Source organism: Aplidium turbinatum, chromosome 17 (assembly GCF_918807975.1).
Source record: "Aplidium turbinatum chromosome 17, kaAplTurb1.1, whole genome shotgun sequence".
NCBI lineage: Eukaryota > Metazoa > Chordata > Ascidiacea > Aplousobranchia > Polyclinidae > Aplidium > Aplidium turbinatum.
In genome coordinates this window covers 10,621,500-10,648,220 of record NC_137488.1, presented here as the reverse complement: position 1 = coordinate 10,648,220, position 26,721 = coordinate 10,621,500, and the positions used below count along the sequence as shown (strand labels likewise).

The 26,721-nt window shown below is 37.8% G+C and overlaps 1 protein-coding gene across 1 annotated transcript; it reads right to left on the bottom strand.

Annotated features, from left to right (window-relative positions):
* Positions 1-1,003: 1,003 nt before the first annotated feature.
* LOC145786169 (uncharacterized) lies at positions 1,004-26,317 on the bottom strand. The gene is made up of 33 exons (XM_082597816.1): positions 26,296-26,317; positions 25,837-25,951; positions 25,290-25,403; positions 23,275-23,421; positions 22,862-23,039; positions 22,003-22,135; positions 20,996-21,122; positions 19,902-20,008; positions 19,046-19,163; positions 18,118-18,252; positions 16,609-16,700; positions 15,993-16,141; positions 14,569-14,743; positions 13,648-13,784; positions 11,914-12,033; positions 11,630-11,810; positions 11,321-11,508; positions 10,839-10,963; positions 10,357-10,482; positions 8,869-9,067; positions 8,153-8,331; positions 7,819-7,891; positions 7,265-7,486; positions 6,896-7,016; positions 6,445-6,561; positions 5,923-6,093; positions 5,017-5,148; positions 4,434-4,580; positions 3,899-4,061; positions 3,086-3,218; positions 2,643-2,753; positions 2,109-2,285; positions 1,004-1,519 (listed from the first exon to the last, which is right to left on the bottom strand). Exons 1-33 carry the CDS (start codon positions 26,315-26,317, stop codon positions 1,331-1,333), a joined length of 4,623 nt encoding a protein of 1,540 aa, XP_082453942.1. The 3' UTR covers positions 1,004-1,330.
* Positions 26,318-26,721: the final 404 nt, after the last annotated feature.

Below are 26,721 nucleotides of genomic sequence, written 5' to 3'. Positions count from 1 at the left end.
ACTACCCATTACTCGAAATCGATCTCTGGGTAGAGGCAATTATCGTAAAGTTTCTTGCCCAGAGAAACAACAGCAAGTGCGGATGGCTGGAGTCGAACATGCAGGCTCTCGACTGCGAGCCCAACGCGCTAACCACTCGGCCACAGCTGCCGACGTCTTCTTCAACTATAGTGAACCAGTTTAATGAATTTAATCTGTGCACTTTCGCAAAGATTCTGTAAACTTTCATGTAGGCTAACATTGCTCTCGAAATAAATATGAATGGAGAATAAACGGTTCGCATTCGCCCTTTTGGACCTGATGCAGAGAAAGACTGGAGGTAAGGAACGTTAAACAAAACTTGCATTTTGTTTGTTAAATTTCTAATTTCCCCAACAGTAATTACATAATTCATTTTGTTAGACTAAGTTATAGGCTACCTAGTACCTAGGCTACACATTTATGACCACCTTCTGAAATGTGGTAATTATTATATTCGGTGGGATAGGGCAGTGGATAAGGTATTAAATTGGTTCTACTCCCGGCTTAAGCTGGTAGTTAAAAACACCGCTCACCCTTATCCAGGGTGTAATAAATTGGGTGGGCATAATTGCTGAAGAAAAGATGGCTGAGAGAAAGGAACTGGGTCACAAGAACAAACTAAACAAGTTCACTAGATAAAGAAAAGAAAACTTATGTTACGTGATATTGGATTCCTACAGTATGTTCTAGATAAATCTGAATTGAATGTGGCCTAAGGCGCTACAATGGATAGGCTACTGTAATTTTTCACATTTTTTCACGACTCATCACAGTAGGCCTAAAGCCCATAGGCTACTAGCCCATACTAATGTAGGCCTAAGTCATTTGCTCAATTTTGCCTATACCTAGTGAGTAGTGATTGAATACCGCAGGCCATAGAGTGGTCGTTGCAAAAAAACAAAAACGAAAAACAGAGTGAATGAACAATTTTTATTACCACAGTTTTGCGTACAAACACAGCAAACAACTTACACGGTGGTGGTGAAATAAGCTTAACTAAAACAGTAGAGTTTATACAAGTATTGGTCTGCCTCGAAAGTGGAAAATGGCCTTTCCTTTTTGTAGTTGAACCGTTTCCTGAAGGGGAAAAAGGCTGAATTCGCTTGAAGATTCTATTTGAATAAGCTGAAGATGCTATTACTATAGCGAAATCGATTCTTTATAAATTACACTAAGATGCTAGGTTGTTGTGCAAAATGCAAAATAGCAGTAGCCTACCATCTTAAAAGTGTTGTAGGCTAAACCATATAGCCTATTGAAAAAAGCCGCAACATTCCTACTTCGCCACCATAGAAAGCTTGCTTCAGTTCTACACAGGTGGATTATTTACTGGTGCTACGCGCCATTTGCCAAAATGTTTTTTCACTTTTTGGCCAGAATTGTTGTTATTCTTGTTTTTTATGTTTGTTCGTGATGACGCTTTTTGGCTGCTGGCTCCAGCTGAAGCTGCTAATTTTGCAGTCGCTCTTCTTTGGCGAGCTTCCTTCATTTCTTTGATCTTCAGTATACAAATTGCGCATTAATTTACAAAATAAAGCAATACAGTTTCGATTATTTTAAAGAGGACTAGACCAGAGCACAAACAGAACTTAATTGTCAAACACGAAATTAATTCATCACGAATGAAAGTAGGCTATACTTAGGCCTACTGTGCACTTTTTTGTATTTCTTACTGATTTTTGTGAATGCTTGCGGTCGTTGTGCTAATCTATTTTGTTGGCTATGCCTAAAGACTAAAATGAAGTTAAGGTTAGGGAACGTTCAAATATTACGTAACGCCTTCGAGGGGGAGGGGGGGGGGGGGTTTATGCAAAGCGTTACGTTAGCGTCACATCGGGGGGGGAGGGGGTTCAAGCAAAACGTTACGTAACGCTTTCGAGTACGGAATGGTGGTTTTTTGTGCTGAATTTGTAGTGAAAAAGCGTTACATGGGGGAGGGGGGATTGAAAAAAGCGTTACGTTGGCGTTACATGGGGGAGGGGGGGGTCAAAAATTCGGAAAAAAAGCGTTACGTAATATTTGAATGTTCCCTTAGTTAAATTCCATTTAAGAAAGTTTTAATACGACTAGGCTACAACTCTACCTACCCGTCTTTCTTGTTCTTGCTGTCGTTTCTTTTCTTGTCTTTTCTTTCGCATTTTCTTCAGTTGACCGAACAGTATTACCGATCCAAGCACTGCCAGTATTGCTGTAATAGGCATTGCAACAGCGATGGCCACAGTGGTCGATATGCCGCCTGCGACAGCCAAAGCTGCAGTTGGAAGCTAAAGTACAACAGGCTAATTTAAAGGTTGTAACTACATTAGCTATCATTAAAAGCTTTACATTTAGTGCAGTTATTGAAAGTCATTCGCATTCAGCAGCCTACGGTTGAATGGTAGACTTTAGCGTAAAGTAAAATTTACAATGTCAACTAATTAGGATAACACACATATTAGGCTAATTACAACTAGCCTACAGTAGCTCAATACTTTAACCTTGGTATAGCCTATTGGAGAAACAACAACTTGATACGTGAACTTTTCATTTACAAACACTACGGTACCCTAACGAGTTTACGAAGGGACCAAACGATAGCCAAAAATATTTTGTCTGACTAAACTTCATCATTAATGACTCACTTCAGGTTCAGGACATGTATCTGCTGTGGGAGCGTTCTCAACTACAAATGGAAGAACGTTGGATGGTTCTCCGCTTTGTCCTGCGTCATCATACGCTTTCACTGCAACAGCCTGAAATCATAACAATAAGTCGATCTGTTTGCGAATTTGCTTTAAAAAAAAACAGCAATAAACTTCAGCCTAACTGGTTAGATCATTTTGAAGGGTAAAGTATAAGTTGGATTCAGCATCAATGACTCTTGCTATGCACTCACATAAAGCAAATGTTGTCAAAATGAATCATTTAAGTGCAGTCCTAGACAGAAATTGTATGATCATTAGAATGCATGAGACCCAATCAAATAGTCTATAGGAGAAGAATATTGTGGCAAATTCTAATAGCGGATCGCCCAAAGAAGACGACGTGAATCAGGCTTGAAGTAGGCTAATTTAATCCTCTTCACCTGAAATTCATTCTTTCTGGCTTGACAAAGTTGTCTGGTAACATTTGCAGTTAGACCTTCCAGATACTGTTCATTATCTACTACAAATGCATTCATGCATGTAGGAGGTGACACTAGTTTTCGCAAAAGAATTCTGAAAAAGTGAATTGCCTTTTTTACAAAAAGAATTTTCGTCTAGGCCTGCGTTAACGAAACAATTTGTACTTTAGTAGGCTACTTATTAGGCTAAAAGTAGGCTACTTATTATCTTTTCATTTAGATAAGATTTATTCCTACGAAGAGTGTAGCTACGGATATATCATTTATTTTTACACTCATTAAACGAGGGGTGCCAAACACTAGAACCTACGGGATTTATAAGTAACTGCACTGATGCAGCCCAATCACATAAAGCATATGAAAGTAACCTTTTTCACTAGTTAGGCCTATATTTTTCTACGTCAGGTTCAGTAGTTGTGCTTTTGACTACGACAGCTGATTGCCGTTGATAAAAATTGTCTTTGACAATGACTGGTTGATGATAAATTTTGTGTCTTGGGTACCGTACATTGCACATTAGACTAGTTATATCGTTTATGCGCTCTTTTTATAACCTTTGCCGTCTTCTAACTTTTGCCATTGAATTCATTCTTAAAACCGGAACATTTTACTGCTCTGTAGGTCAAAAACTATTTTAAATATTAGTCCACTGAAATCGTTCCTTTTAGTGTTCCTATGGTTGAATCCGCCCGGGTATCAAAGAAATCTAGTTGATATTTTAACGTTTCAAAGTTAGTCCTAAAGCTTGTTACTTTACGCATTCAATTAACATACTTATCCACTGTGTTGCTGACTGATACAATAATTCTTGTTGTATCGGTTGTGTTGCTTGTAAGGTTAGAAAAGATTTTCAAGTTGTCATTCGTTAGTACTACAACAACTTTCGAAGCACCATCGCGCCCACCATCTTGAAATGCAGCCTCCACAGCTTCATCAACTGAAAACAACTAATTTTTTTAAGGAGTACAACAATAGGCCAGGTTTTTATAAACTATAAGCATAGGTACAAAACCATATAGCTCAAGCATACTGAGTCTGCCCTACACCATGGGAAATCAGTTGCTGTTACAGCCTACCCCTGCACCTATAGACAGAAACGTAGCTACCAAAGCAATGAAAACAACCTTTCTTAGCAGCAAGTCATTTTACCACTGAGAATAACTTATTTACCCACCACCTAAAAAATTATTTGTTTTTCAAAATAGCTTGTCGGGTTCGGACACTACAGTATATAGCCTATTATGTACTGTAGCCTAGTAATGCAGTAGGCTATGTATTATTACAGTAATTATTTAAAAATGAAACATACAATTACGAATTCGATTGGTGGTGTTTGTTGAAACGAATGAATTCAGTCTTTCTTGAATTTGAGTAGAATTAAGATGGTCTCTCAAGCGGAACACCGATTCAAAGTTTGATGAGAGTGCCAAGGCGCCGATTAAGACTTCGTATTCATCTGAAAAGTGGAAGCAATGGTAACTGGTTACTGCATATAACTACTATAACTTATTACTTGCACTGCAAAAGTCACTTCGAGTAGGGTAGATTATGAGCTGGCCAATGTTTTTTTTTTATTCAGAAGTAACATAAAACTGTCAATTTTTAACCCAATCCTTACGCCAACCACGAGAAAACAATATTTTTAGTGATAATATCCTGTGTATCAAGCTCGGATGTTAAATTGTAGCCTTAGTAATTGTTTCTAAATCAGACAGGGGCAAATTTAACAAGCTAATGGCTGAAATAACGTAAAATTTAACCGCTCGAATAACAATGACGATTTAGGTGAACAAGAACACACCGGTTCAGCCTGGGGACTGGTTTGCCCACTACTGACTTAAGTAACCTGACAATAGGTGTTAATATGATAAAATTGTAACGTATGTACGTACTTATGTCAAACTGTTTGACAATGTGATGAATGAACTGAATGTTTAGCTTTTTCTTCGTTGTTAACCTTGCAGTTTCAAACCCATCAGGGGGGAGAATGAAAACGATGTCAAGAACAGCATGAGGAGGACACACTTTGCAAGATTAAAACAAAAATAATTGCAGCTTAAAATGATACAAAAGAAAATTTAGGCCTATAGAAAAATCTTTTTAAACGTATCAGTTTCGTTTCGGACTAATCAGTGTTAATCTATTGAACTAAAAACAGAGCCATTGCATCGAGCTTACTCTAGAGCTGTTCAGTAGGCTATTTATTTTCATTTTTATAAAACGAAGCAACACTTCACTAAAAAAATGGTTTAGAATAAAACGAAATTCATCACAAGAAAATTAGTTCAAAAAGAAATCACAAAAACTCAGTAGGCTATTTTTTTGTTTTTAAATCTCTTGTGCTTGAATTTATTTGGTATGGCCTCAAAGATCAGCTAATTGAAGATAGTGAAAAAAATATTTGAATCATTTTTAAGATATTAACGTTTACATTTAAATGCTTTAAGTATCTGCTTTACGTGGATCCCTTGTGGACTTTACGCCCATTCAAGGTTAAAAAGTGTCGCAAACCCCCCCCCCTTTTTTAATTTAATTGAAGATAATTTGGACTTCGGTCTAACAGGCTTTGTAGCCTACTTAGCGTTGTTTGAACAAGAATATCCTAACATTGGTAGGCTATCGTAAAGCACGTATTAGCTAATGCACACTCACGTTTTTTAAAATAGTTTTTCAAAAGAAGGCAAGACAACGAGTTGTACATCAATACCGCATCCAATATTTCGGTAATTATGCATTTTTGTTTGAAACAGAGCTACTTATAGTTTACTGTTAGCTAAGCTACTATAAGCCAACTGCACCTGAATTTTCAGTCAAATCCACTTCTACCTCTTCGACCGAACCAGCTTGTTTTGGCTTTCCATCATCACTGGCTGTTTTACTTATATTCAAATATTCCCCTTTTTCAAAATTTGAACTTAGAGTTTGTATAGCGCGCAAAGTACGAAGGGTGTGAATTTCGTAACGCTTTGCTGTGCAATAAAAATAGAATAAGTTTTAACTAGGTACCGTACCGGTACTGTATTTAAGAGTCAGCGTAATTGCAAAGTGGAAACAGGTTAAGTTGTGAAATAAAAAAAAGCAAAAAATACACGTTTTTACGGAATAACCAAAGTCTTGTCGTAATTTACATTCTAGTAGGATTTGAATCACTTTAATGTTTCATCAGGAATTGTAATCGGTTCCATGTTTTAAGCCTTGATTCAGAAACAGATTTCCAGACCGAAAATTTCGGCCTTCTTGAACTATAATCGTGTCTCATCATTGCATACTCAAAATCAAACATTAAGCTGCAAACTGTGTTTTCATGGATAACATTTTACCTTTTCCGGTGTTCAAATCATCTCCAGGTGCGGACCACGTCAAATGCAAGAGTTTGTTCTCTTGATCAAACCTGCCCCTTAAATCAACGATGCGTGACGGAGGAAAACGATCCCGTACTAAAAAAAAGCATAGTTTGTCTCAGCTGTGACAAGTCTTTTGATAATTTTGGAGCCGCAATGAAGGTACCTCAACTTAAGATTAGGCATTTCAGTGGTCTTAAACAATAACATGGAGAGAGCAAAGTAAGCTCATTTTTGCCGTCAAATCAAAACTCGTTGCAAAACAAATGAGAATGTCTAACCTATTAATCAAAACAGCTTTGTTTGCTGCTCCTAAGAAATAAAATGAGATTGCAAAATTTAGCGACGAGATCTTAGACACAAGTACGAACATTTATCAATTAACGACTTGAAGATCAATTAACAACTTAGACTATGATTCAAAGCTCACTCGGTTTTTCACAAATCACTTTTTTTGGTTGGTTGCAGACGTCTCCGTTTGACTCAACGATGTTCCCTGTTTGAAACCAAGAACAACTCGGTCTCTCTCCATTACTGATCAATTCTGGGGCCTAAAACATTGTCTCACATTAAACAATAATACTAAAGCTTTTCTTAGAAGAAACGCAACAGTGCAATTGTATTGAAAATACACGACTCCGACGCCACAACTTTGTAGACCAATCCCTACTCCAGAAACGCCCAAGCCTATACCAACTTCGATTACAACATAATTGCACCACATTAATTAAGGTGCAAAAAACTAATTGTAAGAACAGATTGGAAATACTCATTCGGATACAGTATAAAACTTGCTTACTGTTGGTTCCTTTTTAGCAAGTGATAGTCGTTTTTGGTCGATGGCAGTGGTTTCATCTTTGTCATAAGTTGCGGTCGCACCGGTAAAGTTGTAACTCATGTCGGTGGTTGTGGTATTAATTTGTGCTGATACAACTGATTTTTCGTTTGCGGCATCAAGGAAGAACGGTTGTCCTGAGCTAGGAAGCGAAAGAGCTTGTCGTTTCCAGCGGTTGTTGGAATTCTTAAAGAAAATGAAGAATCTAGCTGGTTAAACTAAAAAGGCAAATCCGTGATTGCAGCTTTGCACAAATGGAGTTTCTGTTTCCAAGTATTCTAGATACAAAGTTATACAGGCCCATGACTCTCGTACACGTTGGTATTATAACTATACCAAGCAACACACAAGTTAAAGAATTAGTTCCAAGGAGACCATGAAGATTTACGCAAGAAAATTATATTTGGAAATGATGAAAATAAATGTTGTAAAGACGTCAAGGTTATTATGGCTTCTGGTACATTCATCAAACTCTTACTGCAGTAGTATCGTTGTAGGCTACATTCAAACTATTTTACCTGAGATTTCTTTACAATATTTACAAGATTTGACAATTCCTTCTCTGATTCAAGTCCAAGTGTTGCAAGTAACCTAGATAGAACAATAGTAGATTTTCGTATTTTATGTAGCCTATGTTTTTTATATACAATATAGGCCTACGAGTAACTCAACCAAATCCTATTAACTTTAAAACTGTTTAAGCTACGGTATACCTGTACTTTCATCCTCCATTTATAGATCTTTATTGGTGAAATAAAAATGTTTTTACAAAAATACCAGAAAAATGAGAAAACGTTTAAGTCAAGTTTCCTATATTACCATGTGGTTTTGTAAAAATTTTAAGATTTTGACCTGTTTATCTCACGAGTACTCATATCTTCTAAGTCTGGTTCAAATGAGCTAAGTAAGTCATCTGTAAAGGAATGGTCCCCAATCATAGAAGCAAGACCATCCAAATCAATATCTTCTCGTTCTCTCCTTCTTCGAGGCAGAATTTTTTCAATGTTCAGTATTCCAGCGGTCCGTAATCTCTAAATATAAAAAACGTTAGCCTAAATAATTATCGCTAAACGATGCTTAAATAGATTGCATATGCCAATTAAAATTTTCGCTTCTTTATTTTGCTTTAAAGAGGCTTGATTTTCATCCTGATACATCAGTGTGAACCAGGTGTCTGTAACAACTCCTTCATTTCTCCTTATCATTGGCATCTTCAATTCTTTGGTTAAGTTTTGTAAGGTCCTTCTTCACCTTGTCTTCCAATGCTTTTTTTGGGGGGTTTTTCTTTTCTCCTTTTTCTATTTAAGATTTTGTTTCAAACTTGAATTGTTAAATTATTTTTTTCCATTTGTTCAAGATGTTCCAGCAACTTTAGATCAACGAAATTTTGTAGACTATATGGAAAATTAAACCACCACTTCACTTTTCTATGATGATGGTTGTTTTAGAAAAGGAAGTAAGCAGTTCACCACAAGGAAAGTGCCCATTTCATAAAGAAAATAAAACTATCTTTTAACCTTTACAAAACGGTTGACGTTGTTGCATAACTAAACGGTTGTGCAACTTACATCATCAATTCCTCCAAACCATGCGGTGGAAGAAGAAAGATCGTTTACATCGGTGATGCGATCCAACAACCACGTCAACTCCTGGCGGGAGTTGAGGATGGCCAAGTCACCATCTTGTGACTTGCAAGCTTTCCGGCCTCTGCTGGAAGAGGAAGGAGAACTGATAATCTTGTAGCAAGAATCTTGGAAGAAGATATACCTGAAAGAGATGATGTAGCCTAAGTAAATTTTCCTATAAAGCTTGAGAACATGTTTCCTCGTATTTGAGCTTAGAGATGAAGATGAAAACTGGAGATGAAAGAATCTTGCTATAACATAAAAACATAAAATGCTATGCAAAGCTCTGTTATAACAACATTCTGTCATAGACAAGCACCGCTTTTTATTGACTGACTTATTCAGTGGTGTACGCAGGATTGTCTCAACGTTTCAATTGACAGCAACTTTCTGTTTTAACACTGACTCAGCACAATACAATATTTTTAATTTTCAGGGTACAACAACCTATAATAATAAATACAAACTCAACAAGACTTTTTCTTAAAAAGGTTTGTGTTGAAAACGTTTCAAGTGACTAAAAGCTTTGATATAATTCAATCGTTGTGCATGCAGCATGCACAATATAGTATCTGACCAACGATCAGGCCACCGATAAGAACAACTAAATTGCTGAAATAAAACGTGCGGCATTAAGAGTTACTGTTTTAATAACAGCTCATGGCAAAATTGTAACAACATTTTCAGTGATATTACCAGTGATGTACGCGCATACAAAAAATACTGACGGCGTCAGCGTAAACGCAAACGTTCGAAAAAACACACGCCGTATGCGTCCACGCAACTTGTAAAAAAAGTTGGCGGCGTCAACGTCAGCGCATACACTAGCGTAAACTCATTTTGTTTGCTAGGTGCCAAACATTCACACGGTATAAACCACTCGAAACAAACAAATTTTATTTTGAATTTCTACGAAGAAACACAAGCATCTGACAGTGTTCATCTGACATTTTGCTGTGTTTTAGTTCCAATATGTCTTTGCCCATTGAAAACATTCTTTCAACTGCAGCGCTGGAAGGTATTGGCGTGTTGTAGAGAAAAAAATACATTAAAAAGTATGCGTTGACGCTATGCGCTAAAAAAACGCGAAAACTTTACGGCGTAGCCTCAAGCGCAAACTATCCAAAAAAATGTAGCCGCAAGCGTTAGCGCAAACAAAAGTCTACGCCGCAAGTATGCTGCGTAGAATTTGCGGCGTATACGAACATCTCCGGATATTACCATCAAATTTTCATTAAATAATGTTGTACACTTTTGAAAAAAAATTGTTAGTTTAACAAACATGCAAAATTATTTCTTTACGTTCAATAAGTTATCTAAACATTATCCATTCGATCATTTGTTTTATAAACAGGCGAAAATCCATTTACAAAACCCACATTGGGACCAGAACGTTTAAATGCGAAAGTGTTAGTTTGCATTAGTAGTTACCCTTTGGTGCATAGATCAAAAACTTCAAAGTTTTGCACCACAAAAGCTCCTGCAGCTGAGCTAACTCTTCGGAAAGGAGCTAGTTTTTGTCGAACTAAGGCTCTTCGGTTTCTTGAAGCAGCTCGCCTGTACCAAGCAATGAAAGAAAAGTCGACAATGAGCAAGCAGCACTTTGGTAGCTACCTTATTTTAAGAAGTCATATTTTACAAGTAAGTGAAATCTTACCCAAAAGAAGTGAAGTAACATCAATGGGTTGCACCTAGTGGATGGAATAATTCCCCGGCAACAACACATCAACAACTATTGAAAATTCCCCTCAGTCAATCTCGGTGACCGGGTCTGCGTCAGTGGTTTAAAGCCTCTGCAGGTATGCAAAACTGCCAGGATTAAGCTCCCAAGAAAACTTTTGCAGTCCGAGGATAAAGATCAAATCAATTCATCAATGCAATCACAGTAAAGTACTCGTACAACAAAGGATTACCTCTTTCTCGATTTTGTCTGAAGGTACCGTGTATCAAACTTGACAGAAGGACTCAGAAAACTTCCTATTCCTAAAATATAATTCGAATCCAAAGTGGCTTGACCATAATTGTCAGAAGCATAAACCTGAAAGGCAAGGGACTTTTGTTCTTCAAGTAGCTCATACCATGAGTGTCAGCAGTCACATTGGCTATAATATAACCGAAAGGACAAAGATGACCCAAGTATCGGTCATTTGGTGCTCACATCGCACTAGAATTTGCATCAATTATCTTCACCCTTGTAGCTAGAACAGACAACGTACGAATTTGCCTAAACTAATTTTTTGAAAATTTTTCCTTGTTTTGGAAATTTTTCATGGCAACACGGTAAGTTATTATCTTTTAATTTAGAGCTCTCAACGTATACAAAACATAGCTTATTATTAGCTTACTCGGTACTTCAAATATCTTGTTAGCACTTAATTTCAAACTCGTGACTTACTTTCACATTGTATCTTCCCATCGCAGTGAAACTAGTAAAGTATGCTGAATAGACGCCATCGTTGGCTGTGACGTCTGGATCAAGACCGTCATCACGAAGAAACAAGCCTCTGGTGTCAACTATCCCGTCAGATGTCAAAGGTCTTGTGATTTCAGCATACACAAGAGCATACAATACTGCAAGTTCTCCTACAAATGCAAAAATTATAAAAAATATTTCTAGATTGCATTGTATTTCAAACTACTGTATTATACTAATGTGCTATTTTCTGATAACATTTATTCCCCAACTAAAACATACGTTGCCTACCTTTGCTTAAGTAAGCGTATACAACCACTGTTTCTACACCAGTAAAATCAACAAAGCGGCACAGCAAAGCTGGTGATATGACAAGAGGTTCTTCATCTCGCTGGTAGGAGACTGCGTTTATCCGGGTTGTCATGCTGAACCGTAGTCTCGAATTCCTCAGTGATATTGTCCAGTTTCCCACCTGCAACATTTGCAAAATTGCTAAACTTGCAAAATACTTCATTGATTATTTTGCTTAAAACATTTCAAAATGTCGAAGTGCTTTAAAATAAATAACTTCCTACCTCAGCAGTATTTAAAATTCGAATGTATATTGTTTTGAACCTCTTGTCATGTGTGAATGCAATGTTACTTTGTGGCTCGTCTATGGTGGAAACTTTATCTGTAGGAGATTTCAAGGTTAGCTGCAAAAGAAAATACTGTTGTAAGAATTGTAAGTCAATTGATCTTTCAAATCAACGCTTCGATTAATGATGATGCCCTTAAGTCAGAAGTCGAAACAGCATTGTATGATTTAAAAGGGAGTGCCTTATCCGATAAACCATCACACTGCTTGGACAAAAGTTGTGCATAAAAAATCCAAAACAAGTTCATAGGAGATCCAACACATGGACTTATAAGAGATCCAAATAAGAGATCATAAGAGATCATAAGAGATCCAAAACATGGTCATAAAAGACCCAAAACGTGGGTAGCCTATAATATGAGATCCAAAACTTAAGCTAAGAAGGTCCAAAGCATGGCTCAGGAGATCCAAAACACGTGCAAAAAAGATACAAAGTATATGGCCATAATACTGTATCTCCAAACTTTGGACATAAGAGAACCAAGCCACTGGCATCAGAGAACCAAACTGTGGCCTAGGAGGTATTAATATGTTCATAAGAAGTACAAAACATGGGCATAAGAGATATACGGGATTTGAAATTCAAAGTATAGGCATTAGAGATCCAAATCATTGGCATATGAGACACATAGTGTGGGCCTATAAAATATCTAAAACATGGCCATACGAGATCAAAAAATATGGAGATGAAAGATTTAAACTTGTTCTTATAAACTAAGTCGTCGGCTTTCTGAGTAGAAGTGAACGGTGTTTTTTAACAACCAGGATAAGTTGGGAGTCAAACCAGCGTTGCATGATTTAAAAGATAACAATAGAAAACATGGGCATGGGTGATCCAAAACATTTGCATAGGAGATTCAAAACTTGGGCTTAGCAAATCCAAAACATTGGCATAGGACCGAGATTGCCACTTTATCTGGTTCAGATCTGGTGAAGATCTGGACCAGATAAAGTGGCTGTCTGGGGAGATCCAAAACACAGGCATTAGAGATACATAGCATATGGCCATAGGTCCTAGCCTCCTAGGAGATGAAAAACACGATCATAAAAGATCCAAAACTGCATGATTTAAAAGCGAGCACCTTCTCCTTTGCACCATCCCGTCGCCTGGGAAAACTTATAGCCTGCATATGGAAGATCTACACAAGGTCGTAAAAGATCCAAAACATTGGCATAAAAGAATCAAAACACTATCATTAGGAGAAAGAATTTATGTGCATGGTTGATCCAAATTATAGGAATAAGAGTTCCAAAACCTGAGAATGAGAGATCCAATATATGAGCATAAAGGATCCAAATGGACATGGGAGATTTAAAACTTGGGCCTAGGAGATCCAAAACCTGGTAATGGAAGTCAAAATATGGGCGTAAGAGATAGTCTACAAGGTATGGACATAAAAGATTCAAAACTTGGGCAAAAGAAATTCAAATCATGCACATCAGAGATCAAATTTGCGCACAGGAGATCCAAAATACGTTTATATAGGAGATCTAAAACATGGGTATAGGAGATACATTGTATGGGCCAAGGAGATTCAAGACATGTTCAAGACAACAGCTTGCAGGATCTCTTCAATGTTGCATCTTTCAACAAAAGAGTTTGTTACGATTCATAGCATCACTTTATTAAATAACTTGGCCTCTGGAGAAGAAAAACGATAGGCGTACTTACTATAGGGACAGTAGTTCTGTTATAGAAGACAGTAATTCTTGTGGTTTTCCCGATCGAATCATCAATAACAAACGTCTTGGTCACACTTGAATTTCTCGGTATAATAACTCTTTCGCTTAACACATGTATAGCTCCACCTAAACGAAGCAGAAAGAGACAAGCTCATTTTTATCCCTGTATCAGTTTTAGATGATAAGATGCGTTCTGTACAGTATTTTACTTAAAAAAGTTATGATGTCTGAAAATTTGGCAAAGTGCCCAGAAGGTAGAAAACATGTAGGCTAAGCTTGTTCAATCTGGAGCTTTTATGAATAAAGCAAGATATGGTAATGTTAATGAAACACTCAATAAATTAAATTTGAATATGAAAAATTATGTCGTAACTTTTCTTGAAGTTTCCAAGAAGAGTGTTTAGTTAAAAACTCACTTAAATTGTGTTTCACTTTTATGATATGTTATAATAATAATAATAATGTTTGTTTTTATATAGTGCTGTATCCATCACAGAATGAGTGGCTCCTCAGCGCTTTACAAAGCAGACAGTGTGATGTTTTTAATGAATATGTACAAAGTTAATCTATATTGCAATATGAATATTTGTATGCACATAAATCAAAATAAGCTTAGGCTACATGAAATGAAACTTGATATTTAGGATATTTTAACCAAGATAGCCTCCTCGATACAAGTAGCCTACTATACTGACGTGCATCATACGGCTTGTGATAAAAATTCTACGACATGGACTGCCATACCTAATCAAAAGATTCAAAATAAAAATAAGTCACTTATGTTTGACATTCGACGTAGTCACGATGGTGATATGCAGACGCTCATCTTTTTCAGATATACATATAAGCCTAAAGGAGCTTTAATAGCGTATTAACCAGTGGTTTGATGTTAAATAAGCATTTTACTTGCCATCAATGTGTTCTTGATGGGATGAAAACGCATCCTGGAGTTCCGTGTCAAGCCCAAACTCTCCAGAACTAGCGGCATGGACTCTTCCTCCAGTTAGAGTGGCAACAGACTCTAAATCTCTTGCAATTTTTGGTCCAATTGCGATTGTGCTGATAGTTACTCCACTTTCTTTCACCTATTATTGGTAATTGGAAGAATTAGCTCCATCTATTTTATTATGCACTGCTTTTTGGAACAGTAGCCTATTATAGCCTATAGCCCGGCTCAAGATCACGCGGCGCAAGTTCGAATCTCGGGGTGTGCGCTTGAACAACGCATTTCAGGATTGCTCTCCATTCAGCGGAACTTAATTAATGGAATAATTCCCTGGAAACAACACTTCAACAATCGGAAACTTCACTCCACCAATCTCGGTAACCTGCCCTGTGTCAATAGCCTCTACAAGTATGCGAAACTACCAAGAATAACACTGGTCTACAAAAAAAGATTTTTTTTTTGCTCCATGAACTTTGAAGACTGATTTAGAGTAATTTTGGGGTGCTGAATCCGAATCTGACCTCAGATTTATCCTATCACGTAAGGTTTGTGAAATATGATAACAACAAATTGTTACTTTCGTCAAAAGTGGAAGATTTGGCGTTGCGTTTGCCACCAACATATGCAGTGCTGTAACGAAAGGTTAGTGTTAGACAGGCCAAAACAGCCTAAATATGGTTACTGAACAAGCATTGTCATAGGCTTGCTTAAATCTTTGTGGTTTCATGCAAAACATTGACCGGGGGAGGGGGTCAGTTACACTTATAGCCTCCCTTTTAGCTTGTTATTATTGCCTTGTTAATAATGTTGCTTAGAAAACAAATTGGTATCAAAATTATAATTGGTAGGTGTATTTCAGCTACTTATGCACCACATGGCCTGGATTTCTGGATCTTGCACAATGTGTATGTGCAATAAACGCAACGTCAAATCTTCCACTTTTGACAAAAGTAACAATATGCTGTTATCATATCTCACAAACCTGACGTGATAGCATAAATCCGAGGTCAGATTCGGATTCAGCACCCCAAAATTACTCTAAATCAGTTTTCAAAGTTCATAGAGCAAAAATCGTGTAGACCAGTGTAATCAATCAAGGCTTTGTCAGTCCGAGGATAAAGATTCAAAACCAACCAACCAAGCCATGCACGTATTTTAAAACAGGAAAGTCTGTTTCTGACTCGGTTTAAAATAAACCAGAAAATACTGTACACAAAGAAAAGTATTGGGCTTGGTAAAAAAGCAAAGGGTTTTCAGTTATTATAATTGCTTCTTTTAAATCATCGAAAAAAATTCTGATTTAAAACCTACACGACATAAACAGTTTTGGAACGTTTGAGGTTGTCTGAAATAGTGCAGAATAAATCTATAACTAGAAGTCTACGTACAAGTGAAAGAGTTTCGTTTATTTTCGGCCGATTATGTTCTCTTCCATCTGTTAAAAGAATAATGCTTCCTCCTTTTCCACGAAGATGAAGAGGACCCGATACTTGCAAGACGCGAATTCCTTCAAATATGCCACTTCCGATGCTGGTACCTGACATTTTGACAGTTTAATGAATTCTTCAAAAGGACAGAATAGCATCGAGTTTAGGCCCCAATTTTGCAGATGCATTTTATGTATCGTTTTAGTATAACCTACGTTATATTGATATTAGGCTATATAGGCTAAGTATTTTAGTTTTTGATTTTTAAAAACCAACAATAGCCAAAAACCTGCCACTGTAGACCTTCTATTTAGCTTTGATACACATGCAAGGATCCACGTTTTAAGTATTTGGTGGAGCTGCTACATTTACCAGCAAAAAGATTTGTCAATGAATGCAGGAAATAACTGCGTAATAAAAATTTAAATAAACTGTCGGAGTAAATGAAGTGCTGACGAAGAAAGGCTCTGCATCATAATGTACTTTATATCATAATAAAAACGGTAACAAATGAAATTAAAACACCACAACGAAACGAAAGTAATGTTGATGGCTGATTGAACGTGGTGCTGTATACCTTGCATTGTGGCCAAAATTAGCCTTTCCTTGAGATGAGTTCGGACGTCATCGTGCCTAATGTGCGTCAGGTTAGCTTTCGTGATGGCTCGCCTACAAAATGTCACACGTCGTTATAGCACAATAGCATCAGAAAAGTGGCAAAATAACTTCTCTGAAACGAATACGAACTACATGAGTGCCTGAAACACAAGAACTTAAAAACATGAAATATCTTAACTCCAACAGACACAATTGGCAATCAATGGCAAATTGACAATCTGTGGCAAGAATTTTCTGTTTTTTTTTGCATGTCACTTGTCAAATTAATTGTTGTTTTTTAAGGAAAGCCTCAAGTTTATAATTATCCCTTCGCAAAATGGCTTGAAAAGCACTTTCGTTAAGCCAACAAGGTTTACAAAAGAGCAGATTTTATCTTCCGAAAAGTAGTTGTACAACTTTTTTCTTTTAGAACTTTGCATTATTTATAAACATAGAGAAGGCCACAACTAAAACTCGCAGTAAAATTGATTGTAAAATATAATCAGTAAAATAACAACACAAGATTTCTTTCCAACTTATCCAATTAACTCAGCTAGCAAATTGTCGTTGTACAAACAACTTTGATTGATTATAGGTTTAAAAAAGCTCTTAGTGTTTTAAACCAATCAGACTGGAAAAAGAATTTGCACCAAATTTTTCTCTCAACAATTTGGTATTGCAGAATGAGGATGCGTGTTCACGAAAAGCTGTAAAGCAAAAGTAAACTTTTCATACTGTGCCTAATTTTCAAATAGGCCTGTATAGCTTTGTGGATGCTGAACAGTTGCAGGCGTTTCACGTCTTATTTGCCAATTTTATGTTTTTACATCTCCCATCTTCCCAATGGATAAAAGCTTTGTGTGTCATGGATAATTGGATGGACGTCTGGCCGCTCTTTGGCATTTTCTTGGAGTAATCAACGGGCTTTTAAACGCTTGTAGACGATGACGCTTTTAGCAATTTCCTGACAAAAAGTGTGAGCCATAAAGTATGAGGTTTTACAAATCTTTTTTAAAGTCAATTAGGCAACCCCTGATACTGCACCCAAGAATAGATGACCTTCTTTCCCTCAAGCTACTTCACTGGATATTTTCCGGAAAAACATCGACAATCGTTGGTTGTAACAGGAAAAATCTTCAGCAGCAAAGGCTCAAATGAGGACGACATTTTTCGGTCAAAAATACAATCGCTGTAGAAGTTATGAGCAGCCAGATAGCTTAAAGATCCGCAGCAATCTCGACAAGCCTGATCCTAGCCAAATGTTCGGGTCACAAAATTGCAAGTTTCAGATCATACTCAGGCTGAAGTTAATACTTTACTGATTAACAAATAGAAAAGGTTAAAGTATTCCATCAGCTTTGCTTCATTAGATAAACTCATCGTGACGCACAGCTGAAAATCTACATATAAAACAAAGCAGAAAAATGAAGGCTACAGCGTCATAATTGCAGAAAAATGACATTTTTACGAATGACACAACGTCACTTACCAGGCGAAACAGACTATTCCAAGATAAGAATTGTATGGAACTGTGTCTATAAAATTACTGACAGCTTGACGCAGTAACTCCAGTTTGCCGTGCGCGGTCATGCTGGACGAAACATCAAGAACAAGCACAATGCGCCTGCAAAATAACAAACATATAACATTAAGCAACACATGCAAGCCTGCTCAAAACAAATTGTATCGAAATCTTTCCTTTCGATACAAAATTCTTTTTTATAAAAAATATATTTTGTCGTAAATTCGAAACGAAACAACTTCTAACTTATTCAAGCTTTCTAGTGTTCAGATGGAAATTATAGGCCTGTGAAAATAAAATTAACTTAAATAAATTTATTAAAAGTACTGGTTAAAATTCAAATTTTTCATAACTGTCACCTATATTATATGCTCTACATTTTCTGATGAGAGCTCCATCGAAGCTGAAGTGTTCCTTCAGGTATTTCGTAGTATTTTTATGCTTTTGTGTTTGAAAAACAATAAAGTTACATTCTGCAGTGTTTTTTTTTTGTCATTGAGTTTACCCCCAGATTAACTATGATTCAATGCCATTTCATGATCATCTCATATTCACGAATTCCAGACAAGGCAGAGACAAACATGTTATAGTCTATCTATACGGCACTTTGTTTGGGTCAATTTACTCCGACCTTGAACGGTTGCAACGTTATCAACTCTTATTGCAAGAAGCATAAAGCTACGGATATACAATATACATTTGGCAATAATAAGGCGGTTACATTCGGTATAACATCGAAGCCGTTTATATTAAATCAAACATATCCAGTACACTGACACAGGTTTGAAGTTTGATGTTTGCGTTTTCAGTGTACCCAACTGTCCTTAGACCTTGATTGTAGCCTATTTGGATTTTACTTCAATGCTTCGATTGTAAAGGCTAGCAATGTTCTTACTCGCTCTCATGTTGAATCAGAGTAAAGTTAGTCGAAGGAGGAGAAATTGCTGAAGATGGTAAATTGTTGTCATCAGAAAAGTCGGGATGGTCACGCATGACACTCCAAATGCTTCTCCCTAAAAATCAACAAGAAGTTTGATTTGAAGTCGGTATTTACAAATGTAGTGTTTTAACGTATACTGCAGCCTGCACACAACTGTAAACTATATAGGCAACTTGTGATTTTCCACTTTATCATGTCTAGAAAACGTGGTTACGAATAGAGTCAAACATTTTGTCTAAAACTGCTAATTTACAGAACAGTAGCCTACAACCTACAATTATGTAGTAATTATTATTGTAATGAAACAATAGCCGCAAAAGTGAGCGTTTTTATTTGGTTCGATTTACGGCAGCTCCCACGGCAACGACAATCTTTCTTGTACTCTTTTCCTCTTCAAACCGCTGTTGATGAGCTTAGTGGCTGAATGCTTATAGCTTTCGGCGATAGTGCTAGAAGGTCTGGGCTCGATTCCAGGTTGGATCATACTAAAAGCTTTAATAGCGGTATACCGACTGTATTCTTTTTTGCATAACGCAGTGAGGATGTTGGGTAATAATGTGGTGACATCGCGAATCTGAAGCTGTTTGATGTATAAAGTTTGCTTTGTATGTACCAGCTCAATAGGAGCGATATAGTGTCTTCAACTGCATTTTTAGCAAGCGTTTTTTAAGTTCTAGATATGAAAAAATTGAGCATATTAAACCTGGGTTGATTGTTTAAAGCTGCAACTCTGGCAGGGTAATAAAAAAGTCTTTGCAATCGCTGAGCGATATATTACATATTATAGGTTCCACAATCCACAACCCTTCACCTCTGCAATGCAAGTTGTGTGTCGTTGGAGCTTCTTCGTCATGAGCGCTTTCTTCCGATGTCAAATCTGCGTCGTCACAAAGTTCTTGGACATATGGCAAATCAACCCTGCAAGAAAGCAACGCAGTACTTTAATCGTGTTTGAAAGCGTGAATGTGAGTTGAATAACATATTCACCCGAAAAGTTCTTTCTTTAAATGTTTTTGACATATGTTTTAGGGCTATTAGAAACAAATTCGTCAGAACGATTTTTTTTAAAACATTTAAATCAAAAAGAAATTGATAACAACGCTCTTTGTGCCAAAACAAAACATTTCCAAGTAATTTGTTTCAAACAGCTCCCCCCCCCCCCCCCCATCCGTTAAACTGTCACTTGACACCACATTTTCGATTGCAAAACGCTCAGAATGACGTCAGTTCAACCACATCTAAAAGAAGTCATTTTTAGATGAGAAAATGAAACATATTATTTTCAACTGTAGACAAACATCTTGTAACCATTACCAATTAAAACAGTAGTATGCAATTGTTATACCACACAATGGAATGCATATGCAGTAGTGTTGACAAAGAGCGGAAGCTACTTTTGGACCCGGGCTAAGGATGATTTAAGGGTCCGGTAGCTTTCCAAGGGGGCCGAAAACCATTAAAACTTTAACCAAAACGCCGATTCTTCTCCAGCAATTGGCAAAAAAAGAGTTTGCACTAAATCCATTTTTAGAAGTAGGCCTACGGGTAGGCCAAACTTCTGAATTATTGGGGGAAACAACCTCCTTGCTCGCTTATTTTGTTGGTATTCTTGTTTTTTCCTTTTTGTGAAATAGTTTTTAGTTTTTTAAGAAGTAATTGTTATTTCTTCTTTTTAGCGATGTTTTTATTTGTACGTTAGACTACATTGCAAGACCATGAATCGCATTGGTAGTGGGCTAAAATTATTTTTCTAACGGCATACCTTACTGTATTTCTTCTCCTGTAAATACTTTCCCAAACTAACTAAACTAACTTTGCAACCTAACTTTGCCTTGACAAAAATCAGAAGTTCAACGTTTGGTAGAAGACGTCGATTGTTCAGAGACAGTGGTGTAACAAGCTTACCTGTACAATAGAGAAGCGAATGTGTTTGGTTGTGGTTCTTTTGTTGGTTCAAAGCGACAAGTCTTGTCAAACAAGCTTGTTGCAACACTGCAGTCTGGTTGAAGAGTTTTACGTTCAACGTTGTTGCCTAAATTGCAAAAGCGTGTTTGAAAGTTGCAATAAACAACTTTATGTTTGAAAATTGAATGAGGCTGTTCACCAGGCATTAAATTTATTATTTATATTATTTAACTTTATTTATTTAACTCATATTATTTAACTTTATGTTTATTGATTATTTAGTTTATTTCTTATTATTTTTATTTACTATTTTGGTGCAATGTAAGCTATGGCCTATGCTTATACGAAATGGAGTAGCTAAAGTGTCCATGGCAATATGGGTCTGTATTTCTTTTGTCATTTAGTTTATTAGACACTTAGACAAGTCATTGTTGCTTAATTATGGCTTCACAAACAAAACAGTTACAGCCAATATACTGGATTGTCACAAATGAAAATGGAGATGTAGTAGCTGATTAGTGACTGAACACCCCTTACGACGATCTATTTTATGTGCACTAAAAGAATTTCTAGTGAACAGTTGCATTCACTTTGTAGAGGTTGATTGGCTTTGAATCTCTATCTTCATACTCACAAAGTCTCTTATGCAGTAGATTAGCGCTAGCCTAATCCTGGCTGTTTCGCATACTGGTAAAGGCTTTGAATCATTGACGCAGGACCGGTTATCGAAATTGACAGAGTGAATTTTCAGATAGTTGTTGAAGTGATGTTGTGGGGAATTATTTATCCACTCGGTGCCGATGAATGGAAAGCAGTCCTGAAATGTTCAAGCCCACACCACGAGAGCCGAACCAGCGCCGCTTGATCTTGAGTCTGGCGCTTAACCACTGAGCTAACGGGGCAGATGGGAGAAATTTGTCTATGGCCTCATTCTCAGAAAATATTCAATCAGCAATCTACAACAATCAGTTAAATTGAAATTCTTAGTCACATAAAGCACGTCCTACCGGGAATAGCTGCCGAGCAGATTGTTGGTCGAATTTCTAAATTCGATCTAAGATAATAATCCGAAGGTTCGCTGAGACGAGGCAGTTCGTCGTACACTCCCCATCTAAGCTTAGCCCATTCTCTAGCCAGGATCTGCGGTCAAGATGTATCCAAATAACAAAATATACTGACAAACAACAGAAATGCGAGAGTCACTTCTAAATCCTAATGATTAACACCTTTTAAAAGGAAAAATTTGGTAAGCATAGCGGAGAAGCGTAGGCCCACTTTTTTGTCGCAGAGCAGGTTAAGTGTGAACAAAGCCGTTCGAAACATACCTTTGAATGAAAACAAAATTGCTAGAAACATAATTCGAAACAAAAGCTAGACCTCGCACTTTGTAAGCCTAAACACTCGTAAGACTGAGTATTTGGCAAATCTTTTTGAACGCACCACAAGGGAAATATTTTGTTTCGAAACGAAACAAGAAAAAAATTAAGTTTTGCATTGAAACAAAAAAAAATTTGAAATGTTTTTTGTTTCAAACAGTCCAAATAATGAGAATACAATCAATATAGCGTTTGAGTTTCATTTAAACTAGGTTAAACTTAAAAGGGAAACATTTATATACAGTACTTCGGTGAAATTTTACTCTTTTGAAACAGTCAGTAAAACGAAAGTCCTATTCCACACTTAATAGCTATTCCACACCTATTCCATACTAAACATTTCACACTAAATAGCTAAATAGACTGCACTGACAGTTAGACACAATAACTTGGTTACTACTGTAGAAACTTCGGATAATCTTAATTATTTTTTTCATGTTGTATTCTGGTAGAATGCAAGCTACAGGTTTATTGAATAATCGTGCTTAACCTTTTCTGGAAGTCCGATTTCTTCGACAACAGTTGTATTTCTTCCGAATCTTATGAATTCAGGAGAAATTCTAACGTAGGAGCCAGGAAATCCGCACGGGGTGGTTTTGATGACATAGGGTTGAACGACATCGGCTTCATCATCTCCTATTTTCCACGCCATTCCTCTCGTGCCATTCCTGGTAGAACAATCCACCATACAGGTTAATGTATTTTAACTCGGCCCATTAAAGTAATAAAAATATTAACAATTTTTCATTTTCATAGACTGTCTGTGTCAACGCTTCCGCCTTTCTACGTTTATTCAAGTTTTTCTGCTGTAAATGCTATCGTAATAATAACAATGAAAGGCCTAGCAATAAATTTGAATTACTTTCTTGGTGGTACTGAAAGCAACAAAGCAGGCTCACTTACCTCGGTGAGGAATTTTTAACCAACATTTGTGCTTGAGATTCACTTTCTAAATTTGTTGAAGCAGTTGATACTCTGGTAGAAAACTTATGGGGAATATCCCATGCATGAGGAATTAAAATTTGGACTTGTCGCACATAAGCTCGTTTTCTAAAAAACGAAAAAGAACACGTCAGACAGTAATAGACCGTGTTTGTAGGTTAACACGCTTTGTGATAAAACTACAAAAATTGAAATTTTTTTTGTTCGTCGTCGTCGTCGTCTGAGCTTCTGGGGCCGAGGGTCTATCCTTTTACCACCCCAGATTCACGATGTTCCCGGACTACACTGGAAGGCTGCTAGAGAGCAGCCAGTCTTTAGTTTCATCATCCATGACGCGCAGACCTTCCACTCCGTTAGGTGGCTTGAAGATGGTATAGTCATTGATGATGTGGTCTGCGGTCTGTTCCTCGGCACCACATTCACAGGAGGAGGAAGAAGCCATTCCCCATTGGTGCATGGTTGAGCGGAAAAGGCCGACGCCCGTACGGAGACGGCCGAGGCGCACCCACGCCTGTCTCTGTAGTGTCAGGCCGATTGGGCGTGTGTCGGCGTCGGGGATGAATGAATGGAGTCTGGTGGTGCTTGACCTCCATTCAGAATTCCATTTATGGTCCGCCCAAGTAGCCGCAGAGATGTCTTGTTCATCAGCTTCGTTGATCAGAAGCCGAGCGGCTGGCACGAATGGGTGTCTTGATTTCAGTCGGCGGGGGTGCCCGTTTGGGAAGGCAGAGATCTTGTGGTGGAGAAGATGATTAGGCTCCAGTGCCCGTCGACCGAGGGACAGAGTGGCTTCTTCGCGACGAAGCTCAGCAGGTTGGATGCCAGCGAGAATGGGGAGATTGTCCAATGGTGTGGGACGCAGGCATCCGGTCACTGTGCGCAGGGCGCTGTTTATGGCAGTGTCGATGTTGTGGCGGTGAGCACTGCGGCACCAGACAGGTGCACAGTACTCTGCTGAAGAGTAGACAAGGGCTAAGGCTGCTATTCGCAAAGTGTCAGCCCTCGCCCCCCAGCTAGAGCCTGCCAGGCGCTTCAGTAATGCAGCGCGAGATGTCAGTTTCTTGCGCAGTGACACCAAATGGTGGCGGTATGTGAGCGATCTGTCTAGTGTCACCCCAAGGTACCTTGGCTCGGGACAGAAGGACAGAGGTTTTCCGTTGTTGTGGACATGTAGCTCACGATCAGCTTCCCGATTGTGTAGGTGGAAAGCTGCCGCCACAGTTTTGGTTTCGCTGAGTTTCAGTCGCCAGTTCTGGAGATAAGCTGAGATGGTTTGCATGTCCTGGCTCAAGGTGTCTTCTAGATTTTCCCACGACTTTGTGGAGTGGAGAATTGCCAGATCGTCCGCATAAGCGTATTTTGCGGAGACCGTGGTTGGCAGGTCGTGGGTGTAGATGTTAAAAAGAAGTGGAGCCAGGACCGATCCCTGTGGGACGCCGTTTTTCAAGCGTCTCAGTCTGCTTCGCCGTGGGTTGCCGGTGGTGAGGGTGAAGCTTCGATTCCTGACAAGTTCCATAATCATATGGACCATATGTCGGTCAAGAAGCAGGCGAAGCAGCTTTTTTTGTTTTTTTGTTTATGTACCAGTTGGGATATTATTTTAAAATAATTGGTGTGTCAAACGTGCAAAACTTGTAACAAAGACACCGAGATATAGCTGGTGTAGAATCTAGGTTTGACTTGGCATAAACGTTTTTGTTACATTATGTGTGGCCCAGATGGGAGAACAATAGCCCCTTCAAAATTTTACTTTTCCCACCCTTCAAACGAAAAATATTTTTAATTTTATAACAATGTTTTAATGACATTGTGTTATATGTTGGACGATGTTCATAAGTGTTTGACATCATTCAGTAGCTCTAGATTTAAACAAAATCTTTATTTCAAACATTAACATATTTGCCCCCCCCCATTCTCTTATTAGCCTAGTTATGTTACTGGACATAGGCTATATTGAACATGAAAAAAACACTTACTTGGTAATCTGATATAATGTAGAGGAAAACTTAGAAATGAGTTCTTCAAATTTGGTTATCAAGTCCCAATCTTGAGGTACTTTTTCGTCAATCCAAACTCCAATGGTTTCGTATCTGTGACGAAGTATACAAAGTCAAGTGACGTCATACCAGCCAACTGCCCAGCAACAACCGAAAGAAAAAAACGATTCCTGAAATAAATTTAGTGAGGATACAACTTTTTAAGTAATCCTTTAAAACTTTTTTTTACTACTGGTACCCAGGGTAGTAGAGAAGATAAACTGGGGGTTGGGGCCACTACTAATCAGATCTCCGGGTCCCAATCAAGACACTCGAAAAATACTATATATCCAAAAAATACGCTGTGGCTTCTACAAGTTCTCAGACCCCTTGGAAAGCTTCCGGGCCCCTGAAACCATCTCTGCGAGCCTAAAAGTACTTCCTGGATCCTCCTATCAACGCTACTGCAGGTCCCTCCTCAATATTAACACAAATCTTATCTCTGGCCTGATGAGTCTGTTGTGTTTTTGTTAACTTTTAGACGTACCCATTATTGATCAGCTTTACGGCTGTGTCATTGTGTCTGCAAAAATTTTGACTGTTTGCCCGTTGCAGCCAAAGCTGAATGGAAAGCATCCAAACTGCGCCAAAAAACCATTGACCTGTAAACAAGAGTCTTTGTTAGTCGCTGTAGTTTTGTTGACAATTTTTGCCGCATCGTAAACTAGGCCACGCAAGACAAAGCTCACAAGCTATTTGATCTTCCTTAATATCTGGTTGACACCAACGAAATTAAACAAACTACAATTTGGCAGACACGAAAAAAAGTTCTGGAAGACACGAAAAAAAAGTTCTGGCAAGTTTCGAACTTAGATGTTTGGTGCAATGTGTCCGAATACACGTGATGACGTGGATGTGGTTGTAATTTAAAAATGCATCACTTTGCTTTAACTGTATCCTTATAAACTTTTCATGACCATAATATTGTCCTATTTATGTCACTTACAAGCGCTCAGTGGCAACTTCATGCTCAATCGGCTTTGCATACAAGCAATGTTCTTGTTGGTTGAACTGCTCGCTTTTATCAAATGAAATTGCAAATTAAATAATCAGAAAGAGTTGCTCATAAATGCCTGTTTGCCAACAAACTACAGTAACAGTAATATACAAATGACAAATGTCCACCAAAAGCTCTCTAGTTTGAAGAATAACTTTTTTTTCTGCATTGAAAATTTATCCCTCAAAAACAGTCTTTTGGAACATCGCTTTTTTGCTGGTCATACTTTTCTGAATGTCACATCTGAGAAAAAGAAAGTTAACAATTTAGTTCGTTACACAAAAACCTTAACCAAACCTTTCTGTTCGAGTAAAACGTGACTGGCGTGATCGTCAGAATTATGAACGAAAAAGACACTTGCAGTGGCACACGTTT

Excerpts from the sequence above, each read along its gene's own strand:
- LOC145786169 (XM_082597816.1), bottom strand. The coding sequence starts at position 26,317 with ATGAAGTTGCCACTGAGCGCTT. Across the intron at positions 16,701-18,117 it reads GGAATAGTCTGTTTCGCCTG|GCGAGCCATCACGAAAGCTA; the intron begins GTAAGTGACGTT and ends GACATTTTGTAG. Across the intron at positions 2,286-2,642 it reads ATACATGTCCTGAACCTGAA|CTTCCAACTGCAGCTTTGGC; the intron begins GTGAGTCATTAA and ends GTTGTACTTTAG.